General features: G+C 35.0%; 1 protein-coding gene across 1 annotated transcript in view; it reads left to right on the plus strand.

The window, feature by feature from the left end:
• The window catches only part of LOC142039097 (protein unc-13 homolog A-like), a 37,445-nt gene that overhangs the window by 12,467 nt on the left and 11,515 nt on the right, over positions 1-13,463 (plus strand). The window contains exon 6 of the mRNA XM_075045304.1: positions 2,893-3,028. Within this exon, the coding sequence (XP_074901405.1) occupies positions 2,893-3,028 (136 nt within the window). The remainder of the gene's footprint in view (positions 1-2,892; positions 3,029-13,463) is intronic.

Below are 13,463 nucleotides of genomic sequence, written 5' to 3' on the forward strand. Positions count from 1 at the left end.
CTAGTCACATTCTGGGGTTTGTTTGGTTTGTTTGTTTGGTATATTTTCCCCAGCAGCCACAAGCAATTTTCAAGCAAGTTGTCTGAATAAAAATTCATATGGAAGAACTTTTTTTTTTTGCTATTCACATGTGTCTCTGTCTAGATTATTCTCACTTATGAGATAATTTTATTTCCTTTAAGCATGATGGAAAGTGTACATATGTCAAATGGACTGAGCCCTTAAGTATAAAAAGAGATCAGTAGTACAAAGAAGGAGCAGTTTATAAAGAAGATGACAGAAAAGGACAACAGTTTGTGTAGTAACAGTGTAATACCCATTATAAAAGGAGAAAAACAGGTACAAATTGTATTTATTCTATGTGCCATAAATTCTTCTTGAAACCTCTTTGAATCAACAGAATGTTTTAAGTGTGTCCTTACATAGTTTTCATACCTAGAAACCTGGTGCAAGTATGTTATAGAAACTCTAATTGTGTGTTTGCAAGCTGTAAATTCAGGTTGTTACTGACTTCAGGCTGCTACTTGGAGGGAGTGCCAGTTTGTAGGTTGATGCCTGTATGCTATTTCCAAATAAATATATTTGAAGGAATGTTTTAAAGACAGTCCCCGGGACTGTATTTATGGAGCACTGTGGGAATCCTGTAGAGGTCACTCTCACACTATGGTTTTCTGTGCAGAGGGAGGAATTCAAAAGCATTTCTGGGGTATTGAGAAAGCCATCTGTTTATTTTTACCCTCTACCTGGATTTTGACTAAGGCATTACGTTTTGATTGCTTATTCTATTGAATGGTCTCAGCTCAGCTGTGGCCAGCTGAGAATCTGTCCTTGACTATTGGAACTGGTACAGCCTCTTTGTTATGAGAAATTACATTGGAAAGGTGGAATACTGCAGTTATTTTTCACATTTCCTGAAAGATGTCCATTTGAGAATGCCAGACACTTGGTAGTAATACAAGAGCCTTCAATGCTGCTTTAACAATATGGCTTCATTTGGACTTGAAGCACTGCATGTAGTAACAGGGAAGTGTTTAAACATAATTAGTTCATTCATGAGTGCTTTTTTCTAGAAGTATCATCTAATGTTAGTTGTGGTAGCAACAAAGTTGTCATTTCACCATTGCCATCTAGAATGAGTTCCATTAAAAGGCTGCTAAGTAAAATGAGATTCTCATCATATTTAAAATTCTGCAAGCAAATTCACAGTAATAAAATACATACTCTAGATAAATACTACAGCTAAATTGCAAACACTTTTAATGTCAAGGTTTTTAAAGGATAATCAGGTTTTGTTATGAAATACAATAATTTTTCTTCAAATTCAAATTAGGTCTTTCTTGTAAGAGAAGACAGAAGAAAATTTAAAGGACATCACTTATTTTTTCTTAAATCCAGCATTAGAGACACACATCATGCTCCTTAACATTCAACATTCAGTTATAGCTTACATAAAGAGTATAAGCTAAAGTAATTGAAGATAATTTTACTTAAATGGAATGTATTTGGTAATAGCTGTAATTTTGAAAGTCATTCCTGTGACTTGGGAACTAAGATCTCATTTTGCCAAGTAACCTACTGAAAGTCAACAGGACTTTAACCTTATGAGTAATTTTGGAAAATGCTGTGCAGGTATTCACCTCTTAGGCTTGGTTGAAATTCAACTCATTATCACTTTCTGCCATATATGTTAATTAGCAAATGAGAATATGAGGTAATAAGAACAACGTAACAATAATGAGATTAATCCCTGTTTCTGCATTAGTCACCATACTAATTCACTGATACACCAAGGGATTAGCAAATGAGAAAATTAATTGTTCTGATACAGTTTTGATCAGCCTAAAACAAGGTCCTGAAAAATCACAGCAGAGTGATTGGGAAAGCTCATGCATCAAAGTATAAAATTCTAAGCACAGAGCACCTTAGTGTAATAATTCACATATACTTACAACCTAAAAGTTTTCGTTAACTTATGCAGTAGGAAAACAACAAGATCCTATTGTTTTCCAAAGCATTGTCTTTATCTTCTCTTTGTTTCACAGCAGTGTTGCCTTTATTTTGAGCAAAAGATATGACATAAATTTCACTTCTTTGGCAGCTAACCAGGTATGAGTAAACGGTGTGAGAGGAAATAAATCAAAACATAGTTCCTAATATGTAACCAAAACATCAAAAACAGAAGAAAAGAGATAGGCACACAAATTCTTCCAGTCAATATGGAAGAAAATTTCCTCATGCTCAGGGCCAGATCATGAACCCTTTCCTCTCACTAAAGCTAATAGGACAATCTATAGAGTAAAATGTTCTGCAGGTCAGTTTTTACCTCCAATTGCAGATGAGACTTGCTAGGTTTCTCCAAAGAGGTATGAACTTGAAAAAAGGTCCATTCTAGGGCAATAGCAAATGGCGTTAAAGTAAAGCCTGATTCCTTGCTTAAAACACAACTCCCCCACCCAACAAAACCAAACCAACCAAACAAACAAACAAAAAAGCCCTACGTCTTGGAATGCTGTGCATGGACACATAAGAAGTACATGGCCAGTTAAGAACTGAAGTTGGACTGGAACATTAAGAGATCAATTTTCTTCCTAATCCAGCAATGGCTCATTTTTCAATTGTAAAATAAACTGTTTCCAAGTTTGTGTAACAAAAAGGTAGCTGGTTTAGGCCTCTTGAAGTTTTCAGAGCAACAATCAGAAGGTCATCTTGGAACTCTGCTTCTGCTGTTCTTGGAAAAAGTGATTTAATTATAATAATGTTTTGTAATTGACAATTAAATCCCTACTACTATGAATTTAATGAATTAATTTCATTAATGTGTACTTCCTCTTTTAGAAGTTCCTTCTGTAAAATGGACTGAAAGATTTCTAGCAGCTTTTTCTTTCTCTCCAGATACTCAAAAAGATTTAGATAGCAGAGGTTGTCACAGAGGGACACTCCTCCAAGGTACAAGACATTCACATCAAGATACATATGATACTCTGTCATCCATCAAAAGTGGTCTCAGCATACAAGAAAGCAAACTAAGGTATTTTAATTTGCCATATGAGACATGTATCATAACATTGATTTTTTTAAACTTTTTTTTTTTAATTTCTGAATGACATTGTGATACATATACAATTATTTTAAGAATGTGACTGGAAGTTTTATAAACATGTGAAACCATAAGACATATGTTTCCATTATTATGGTGGGACAGAGTATGATAAATCTTCATATTCTATTGAAAGAAAAAACATGAAGACTATTGCACCCTGCCAAACCACTTTGCAAATGTGTGCCTTCTCAATGAATCATTGCTGGTCAGAAAAGAGGATTTTAGCCTACAAAAAATGTAGATATTGAAGGCAACCAGAAATATCTTTGGCAAATTCCTACAAAACAAGAATATAATCTATTAATGATGCAAAAGGGAGAAATAACATTCTAGAATCTCTTGCAGTAGGTGGTTATGTATATACAGATGGCTTCAGAAGTGCAAATGTGTTGTTCCTTGATTGGCCTTCATTTAAGGTGATGTTTTAAAGGACAGTATTTTAAAGAAAATGCAGGTATTTATTAGCTTTTCTATGTTCTTTAATGGCAGATACATGGTAAAGCAAGTTTCTTGCAAATAAAAGGAAAGCGTCACCAGAACTGAAAGTTACTCTTTCCATCCATCCTTGTCTCTAACCCTTCCCACTCTTTCATCTCCAGCCCCGTCTTGTAACTGTGGGGCTGCTCTCATCTCCTCTTTCCCATCTCTTCTGGAACTGTCCTTTGTTGAAGCAGGCTGTGTTGAACCCTGTGTTTAATTGAGAAACAAAAAGCCCCACTCTTTGACTTGATTATTTTTCTGTTTAGTTAATTGAATAGGTTCAGGGATAAATGGAGGACACTGAAAGAAGCAGTGCTCCTCCCACTGTCAGCTGATCACTGCTTTCCCTGTATTGTCTGCCTCCCTGGGTCATTGTAAGAGTTTTTATCACCATTCAATGAACCAGACTGGGAACTGATCTGGATTAAAAACTGAAACATTTTGCCAGGTTAGGTCAGCTTTGTGGTCCATTTAATTTAGCAGATGCTCAAATATTTTGTGTCAACGTAAAGGAAGAGCATAAATGAGCAGGGGCAGTTCTAGCTTATTCCAGTTTAAAGTGTTAGTGGATCAACAGTCTAAATAATGAGACAGATAGTGAGGCATGGAACAGGTGAAGTTTTTGACAGAGTTCCAAACAACAGAACTCCATCTTGCAACAGGAGGCATTAGAAAGTCTGATTTACTGCTACTTGCATTATCTTTAACAATTACTTTCCAGGTTGTGGTTCACAAGCAGTGTGCTGTGTGCTTGTAACTTTAATTTTAATGTCCCCAAGACATTAAAGAAATTAGAACTGAGACCAATAGGGAGATTAAATAACATTTCTTAGAGTACTCAGTGGGTCAGCAAAATTGACAGATGAATGGTCTATAAGATTCCTCATTAGCGTCTTTCTGAAAATACAGTAAATTCTATGTGACTAAGCATTGAGAACACTTCAGTGGTATTAAAAATGCAAAGAATTGCAGTGTTCACTATCTGCAACTGTGACTGTGGGAGTCTAGATTGTTTTACATTGTAAATGATCATCTCTAGAAAATCTACACAGCTGAGACACATAAGAGAGTCACCTCAACAGCTCATTGGGAGCCCTGCTTTTCCCTAATAGTTGGCCTTCAACCGTGTGTCACAAGGTGGAGCAAGAAGGCTCCTTCTTCCCTGCCTAGATCACGTGCCAGGGATGCAACAAAACCCAGTTCACCCAAAGTTAAAATAAAGGCTATACAAAATGTGAAGAACTACTTACAACCAAAAAATAAGGTAAAGAATTCAAGGACCCTGCCACAAACTGAAAACTACATGCGAACCCAGCAAAGGGAAATTCTTGATAGGAGCAGTGAGATGTGAAGATGTTTGTTGCATAGCTATATGTTCTGTAAACACTGTACTGTATGTGACAGCAGTTCATATTAGGAGTACTAATGACACTAAATTATAATACCCAGAGCAGCATAAAATTGAAAAGCACAAATGGAACAGTGATGGATTTATATTCCCACATATTTTCAGAAATTAAGAATCCCACTTGATTTAAAAGTAGCAAAAAAAGAGCAGAAACACAGAAATTTCTTCTAACCTGTTTCGTCAGACTATGATTGATCTTGGGGATTTGTGTAATGAAATGCTGTTTGATGCAGACTTGTAGTTATGTTATTGTTTAGATAGTATCTGTTAATTTCCAGCTACTTTTTACAAATCCCGAAGTCTTAGATACCTTTGCAGTATGCATTGCTGTTTAAGTATCACAAAGATTTTCTGTGTGTCTTGTTTGTGTTGAGACACTAAAATGCCATCATGGTTCAGATATGTGAATGGGTGTATAAGGAGGAAAGTGATGGGATAATGGGATTTAACTGCTATGTTCAGTTCCTTGGACTCCTTGGTATGCTGCAAGTTCCAAGTGGTTTTCATTTCTTAATGGATCCTACACCAGTGGATAGTTGCTTCCGTGGAGACAGGCTTCACTGTATCCTCTCTTTTCCAAGTATGTTCTTAGGCCATGATTTTACAATGCAGTGTATTCAAAAGCAGAATTGGCTTAATTTCTATTACTTGACCTCGATCTCAGCTCACTGTCCTCTTGAGTACAGTGGTACAAATCTTTGTCCTCATTCTATTTAAAAAAAAAAAAGAAAATTTTTGTAAGGTTGGTTATTTTAAAGGCAAATTTTTTACCTGATTCATTTTACAGATTTGGCAGTGCAAATGGTTGTTCTAGTATGCCGGTGAATATGTACAGATACAAGGGGCAGGTGATAGGAAGAAAAGGTTAGGATATGTTGCTAACAGCTTTGTATTGTGGAACTGCAGATTTGGAGGAGACAGAAGAGTGCTTGTAAGGTGACTGCTTGCCTCTTATCTAAGTGTAATAACTGAGCTATCACCCATATTTAGAAGCTAACCACATTAATTGTTTGTTGTTTTTTAAAGCACTGGAGCAATGAAATGTTTAGCTATTGCTTTTTTGAGGTAGAGAGTAAACAGTGTGGAACTAGAGATACTGTGAGTGAAAGATATAGCCTATCATATTCTGTTAGAGCACTCTCTGGTCATTCAATATTTCTCACCTCTGATAGCCTGCCATGAAAAACAATAGATTCATAAACGCTCATGGAGATGAACATTTTGCCTAGTGGGGTTACAGTTAGTTCTGTTTCCTCTGTATGGGAGGGGAGACTGAGAGAGACTCCAGAGAGCAGTTCAGTGTAGCTGCTGTTCTTAATCACCAGTCTTAATACCCAAACCTAAGACTTTGGTGAGATGATCAGCTTAATCTGGTCCAAGAGTGTGCCGAGAAAGCTGGACTGGAGGAACATCAGCTATCGTTTAGGGTAAAAACATCAAAAGAATGTCTGAAAAAAAGGTAACGTATAATGAAATACATGTCCCCTTTGGGGGGGGGGGGGAGCATAAAAGCTTCTATCCAACAGGTCTTAGGTGATGTGGGGTTTTGTAATTAGCTCTAACAATAGATGGTTAAAGGTAGTGTGTTTCACAACTTAGTATATACTTCTTCTATTAAATTAAATCGGACCTATTGACAAGGTTGACCCCTAAGGCTTTGTGCATCTGTCCTGTTCTCACCCTTGGGCATGTCTACATAGAGTTCAGCTATTGGATAGTGGCTTTCTGAAAGATTAAGAAAGGACGGGAAGCAAGTCCTGACATGATTTGGGTATTGTAACTAATTGATTGCATCTGGAGAGCAGGAAAGGCATTTGATTCCATTTTTGAAACTAATGTATTTGCCTAGGCAGGCTACCACACTTTCTGGAAGTTTTCCAGAAGGGAAATAAATTTTTATCTATTTGCTTTGAACAAGCAACAATGCTGTGGAAAAAAAAAGATAAGGCAAAAGTAATTGCTGTCTTTATGCTTCCCTGGGTGTGGAAGATGATGATGCATAATGGGTGGAAGGGGCAAGGAATGAAGTGGCAACAATTATATTACTTTCCTGCCATTACCTTCTGTCGAGTGGAGTTGAATGCTCAGAAGGGAGTCCAGACTCTAAGAACATCTCTCAGCAGTGGTATCTGAGCAGAGTGAGCTTTCTGTGTGTTGGTATAATCACTTCTCTTCCCTTCTGCTTGCAAAGGCAAATTGGGGGGAAAAAAACCCCCTCTCTCTCTTTACTGTTAATTTTGGCTTTCCTATCATCTGTCTCATACTGTATTACTTTTCATTCATGGTGTCCGCTATAGTAACTCAGGAGAGATGCAGTCTGTGAGCAGCTGACACTCAAAAAGGTGTGTTGTCCTGATGAGGGATAGAACAGACTCTTGGGAAATGCAGCAAGAATATGTGGAGTGTCAGGCACTTGGCTCATGTTTAAGCCATGTCTAACAGCGGTGATGCCAGAAAAAATAGCTGAAACACAAGAGATGATAAAAACTATTACATTATTAAGTTATGTATTCTCTGAGGGGATAACATGTTGTGTATGCACTTAAATGACCTTTTCATGTACAGTAAAAAAGCAGACTCCTATTGCATGTAGCTTCAGCACAAAATTACTAAGAAATAAATGAATCTGCAAAAGGTCATCAGGCTCATGGCCGCAGTTACTCAGTAGACTGTATATATACAAGGTACTACAGCATTTTTTTGGCTGTTGTGATCCTTGACCTGTTTACATTTACTAGCAAGTTCTTGCAGGGTATTTACAGAGAAGTACAAGTGCTTCCTTAGGGTGAGAGCTGTCAGTAATGGCAGTATTCAAGAGATATTTCTCTATATTTTTCTAAGCACATGTCCAGTCATTAGCATATCATCTGGGATGACATGCCTTTTTCAACAGAGATCTAAGCCTATGAGCAGGTTAAGCTAAACAAAAAGAAATTAATTTAACCTGGCTATGGAATTCTTTCCTTTGCTTCTTTGTCCCAGATAATTTTATTGAATTTAAATGAACTTTTTTATTACTAAATTTAGGATCATCACTGAATTACTGGATAATATTTTTAAGGAGAAAGTTTTTTCATCTAGTAATAGATATTTTCAAAGATTATAAGCAGACAGGTGATGATCATTTTAAAGCTTAATTAAAGATAGAGATGTGTATTTATTCAAGATAACTGCATTTGTACTATAAAAATACATACAAAAAAATCTGAGAAGTTAGGGAAGTAGATTAGACTATTTGCTTTGAATGGCTGTATTAAACACCAAATTTAACTATCCTTTAAATATTTAAGTATGAATGTGTATAAAATTTCTTCCTTAATCTGTTCTTTATATTGATATTTATTTGTCAATTCTTTGGTTATATACATAAATGGTGTTTATGGCAGTTGACTCTAGATGTAGACTGATCTCTAATTAAGTGTAATTGATTAACTTTTTCCATAAATCATAAATTAACTAAATCAGAATATGAAGGATGTGGTAAAATGATTAAGTGACTTCTAATTAGAGCAATATATTTTCTCCCAGAGTCTTTAAAAAAAACAAAAGAGAGAAAGAGAAGGTGAAAATACCGTTTAAAAAAATAAATCTGAGTTTTGCTCCAATGAATGTAATTAATGAACGAATGACTGTAATTTTTTAAAAATCAGCAGTCAAGTATTTTGGTGTATAGTTCATTCCAGCTGTGTATAGTAACCATACAATAAATCAATTGGTTCATTCTGTGTGCATTAGCATTATTAGTAGCCAGTGCTGAATGCTACTACTTGAAAGACTAAGGATTTCATGGTACCATTCAGGTACAAGTATGTTGCTATATATCCAGAACAGCCAGAAATGTACAGATTTTGGACCAGAATGACTGAAAATGAAGTGTCTTATAATTTAAAAATATATAAATTATGAAGAAGGACACAATGAATGAATACTTCATATGATTATATGCTGCTTCTTTAGGAAAAATATGCATATAAGTACTTAAGTTATACTCTTCAGTAAAGTCATACTTTTCATGTGTGCTTCTTGTGTGTCATACTCAGGAAGTCACATATACATCTATCATATTAGCAATATGGTATGACATAATTGCTTCAAGCTACAATTATTTGAATTAGAACTGCAGATAAGTGAATAAAGTACATGCAATATTACATGAAATGTTAAAGTTGATAAAAAGCTTTAAAGGAAAACTATATGTTCTATTTACAGTCAAGCTACATAAGCATAAAAATTAATTAATCTATGCAATTCATATACTTGCAACTTGAAACTAAAATAGTACAATTGATGCTTGTATTCTCAATAAGTTTATAGTGTTTCTTCTGGAGACATTTAATTTAACTGCAAAATTAAAGTGGAAAATACTCTTCATGATTGAAACCAATCCATTAATCTAGATCTCAGAATAACCATAATTTAAAAAAAAAGTTTTGTAAAACTACTGTTTTGAACAACTGCTGTTTGAAACAAAAGAAGGATTATGCTGAAAAAGTACACTAAAAAAAAAATTACGTATCAAAATGGTAAGCTCTTATGTTCCATTTTCAAAGGAACTTAGTCATCAGCTTTTGAAAATGTTACCCTCAAAATCTTGTATTAAAAATGTTTGCTGTATTTTAAAAACAGCAATCAAATACATTGACAATATTAACAACAATAATTAGAAAATATTAATGTTGTGGTCCACAGTCAATCACCTAAACAAAGAAAGTACTATGCAAGGGCCTGTCAATCAGAAACTAAACTGAATAGCATACAATTGATTAGGGGCATTTCCAAAACAAGCAAAATTAAACAAAATAATTCTTTTAAAAAACAAACAAACCCCCCAAAAAACCAAACCCCAAGGAAGTACAGTAACACAGATAAGGATCTTTCTTTTAAAAAGAATACAGATATGTCCTAAGGATCTTTCCTTTAAAAAGAATATAGATACGTCCTGTGATACTTGTCTTCTCTGCAGAGCTATAAATCAATCATTGGACAAGGAAAAAAAAGACTTGATTACATTAAAAAAAATCCAATCTTCATGTTTATTTATTTCTACCTACATAGGCCATATGAGTAGATGTCATCATAAATCCTTGTATTCACACAGGAAATGAAGGAGGGATATGCTGCCTACAAAACCATGCTAGACCTGTATAGATTTTATGGACAAAGTTGGTTTTGAGTATTTGGTTCTAAAGTGTTTGGCTTTGACAGTGTTTCCTCCAGTCTAATGTTTTGGGTGATGGTAACTGCTGAGTCTTAAAAGGAGATACATTACTAAAATTGGACTTCATGATCTGCAACCGCTAGCAATGTTGATTTTAATGTAATAGTCATTAAAATGATATTAATTAAAGTAAATTTATGTGATGTGACAGCAACATACAAATTTTTTTCAAACAGATGAAAACTGAAAAGAAAGCTTAGTGATAGTCTTAGAAGTTTCCTAATGCTTGAAGCATCCTGGGAGTTAAATGGCCTCTTCAAAATGTAATTAATCTTCCCTGTTTTTAAATACAGAGAAGAAAAGATTTGCTAAGGTCTAAATTCATTTGAAGTGATGACTTTACAGCCATTTGTCCAGTAATCTGTTTAATTATTCATGCCACATAACAGAAGAATTGATAGGCAGGCATAAAATTATTTTTAACCATGAAAATTTCTACCTCCACCTCTTGGCTACAGGTCAGGAATTCCTGAAACTAAAACCGTATTTCCACTATGTAGCCATAGGTGTTCAAGCAGATAGTATTTGTCCATATATGTTTGTCTTCCGTTGTGATGATTCAATGACAGATTGTTCCTCAAAGTTGTATTACAGAATAGCTAAGCATAACTGTTCTTCCATGATGTGTTATTGTTTCCTTTTGTGTTTGCTGCCAAAAAGAAATAAGGTCCAAAAGGATGAAAAGTAGAAGGCAGGCTGACAAAAAATGTAGGTCACATGTAAGCCTTATGGCTATGACTGTCCACCGGTTCCCAGCCTTCCAGAACTGGCATGTTACTTTTAAAATATAAAAAGCTGTTGACATTGTAATTAGTGGGGTTTTGCATTTAATTATTATTCTGAGGCTGTTCTCTAAAATGGTGCCACATGTTACATGATTGCAGTCCCCGTGCCATTGTTTTAGAGAGCTCCACTTGTATGACTATGCTTTTCCACACATTTGAAGAACAGAACTACTACTTCCCAGGGCAGCAGCTTCATTTGTTCTGGAAAGCTGTGAGGGACATCTCACAGTATGATGTTTCATCCAAGTGCATATTCTTTTGAAGTGGTTAAGCTGCTCCAGCCAACACAGTACTGCACTTTCAGATATATTGTCCTTATTGGGCTCTGTGGGGTTTTGGGTTTTGGTTTTTTTTTCGGGGCGGGGGGGCGGTATTGGGGGAGGGCTGTGGAGGGGAGGTGTACCTTCAAGGAATACTTTTCAGGTAGGGACTTGGGTAGAATTCAGTTTGGCTAAACATAGGTGTCCAGTACTGTTTGAAATTTCCCTGTAATTCCTTCAAGACAGAACTACCAGATTAAAAAAAATATTAAATACTTAGTCTCCTATTCCTCCTCAAACCCTTTACTGACAAGGATAAATGGTCTCGGTGAAACAATTATAACTAATTGAGCTATATCAAACCTGTTTTCAAGATACTGAGCCTGGATGCAGAAATTGTAGCTGATATATGTAAACCTTCACAGTATGTAGAAAGAGAAAATGATTTTCTGATGGTATCTTATAATTTACATAAATAGCACAATGTACAGATCTTTAAGTTGAAAACCAACATTGTTTTCTCCTTTCTATAGTACCTAGCATGATAGTATCTCATCTGGAATCTGTGTATTCTTAATATGAGTAATGCTTTTACAATATGTGGTTATTTCCTAGAGCACGAATTACTGGTTTCTAGTCTTTGTTTTAAATGCAAATAAAAAATATTGAATAAACATTATTTATATATTTATTTTAATGGGACAGTAGGTAAAACAACCTAACTTTTCCTTAGCTATAGAAAAAGTATACAAAGGACAATTAGAATTTTATAACTAAATGGCCATGTTAAGACCTACTATTAGCAAAATCTATTGTACATCTCAGCTGAAACTCATCTACTTTAAACTTGCATTATTTCTCTAAGCTGGTATTTGTAGCATTAGACACTCACTGGTGCATTTTCTGAAAGCACCATCTATATGAAAGTACCCTCAGAATAGAAAAACATAAGAAGAAACAGCTGATGTCCAGAATAGTTCAAAAGAAGAGAATGCGAATCTCGATAAGTGGCTGCTGCAACTATTTTTTCTTTTATTTGCTGTTCTAAAAGAGCTGGTTTATTTTTTCTCTAGATAACAGTTTAACTCATGTAATACTTCAGTATTCCAAAGGCAAGGTAGAATGGCTGTTTACATCAAATACCCACCAACTGAGTGACTTCCCTGAATATGAACTATTTTCACATATTAAAGAGCATTCCTCTAAGCTCTTGCTGCTTGTGCAGCTGTTTTCTACTTGATTTATAGAAAGCAGCGTGGGTAGGAAGGTATTCTGCTTTAGGTGATGTTTGGTTCAGTTTTATAGGTCAGTCATTTAAAACTGCAAATAAATGATGTTATTAATTTATTTTATTACAGCAAGGCAGATCTTTTCAATAAGAGAAAATTGTTGTAATAGTGGCTTACAGTCTTATGTAAACTTAAGCCCTTTTGAATAGCACTGTAGTGCTGACAGTTCATTCCATTGTTCCCCAGGCTTAATTCTCATCTGTCACTCAAACTAACATGCTCATTGATGATCCTTCCTGCCCTGCTGCCCTTTCTGAGTTCAGTTCCACCCTCTTGCTTTTTTCAAATGTGTTTTTCCTTCAGATCTTCTGTGGCCGAGAACTATTGCTCTTGATTGCAGTAAAAGTAGTTCTTTCAAAATCCACTTAAAAAAAAAAAAAAAAGCTTCTGAAGAATTTTAAAGAATGTTGCAGTAGCTCTCCACAGCAGGAAAAGTATAGAAAAAGTTTACAGTTAGAGCTGGAGAATACTAAGACATAAATATAGTGAATTTGAAGTTTTAGAGATTTTTATGGGTTTTGTTATATGCCTCTACTTTATGTTTATAACTGTGTCAACTTTACAACTGTTACCAGTTTTATATGTTAAAAAATTTTGAGTGAAAAACAAGGAAAAGAAGATAAATTAGCAGTTAGCAGTATGTAGAGAAAACATTGTACTTGAAAGAGATTGAGAAAAAGGACATTGAGAGAACTGAGAAAATGAACATTTAGGGAATTGACAATTCTGTCAGAAAAAACAATGAATTATGTATAAAACTGTTAAGAAGAGTAGTAGGGAACAAAACAGATTTACTTTGGCAAGTCTAGAACAAATGATGGTGAGCTGATATGACATGTTGATGTACACTTTCTTTCCTAGAATTATCCCAAATAGATTTTGGTAGATTATTTTTGTTTGTTTGTTTTTAAAGTTAGATGCTT

This window comes from Buteo buteo, chromosome 13 (genome assembly GCF_964188355.1).
Source record: "Buteo buteo chromosome 13, bButBut1.hap1.1, whole genome shotgun sequence".
NCBI lineage: Eukaryota > Metazoa > Chordata > Aves > Accipitriformes > Accipitridae > Buteo > Buteo buteo.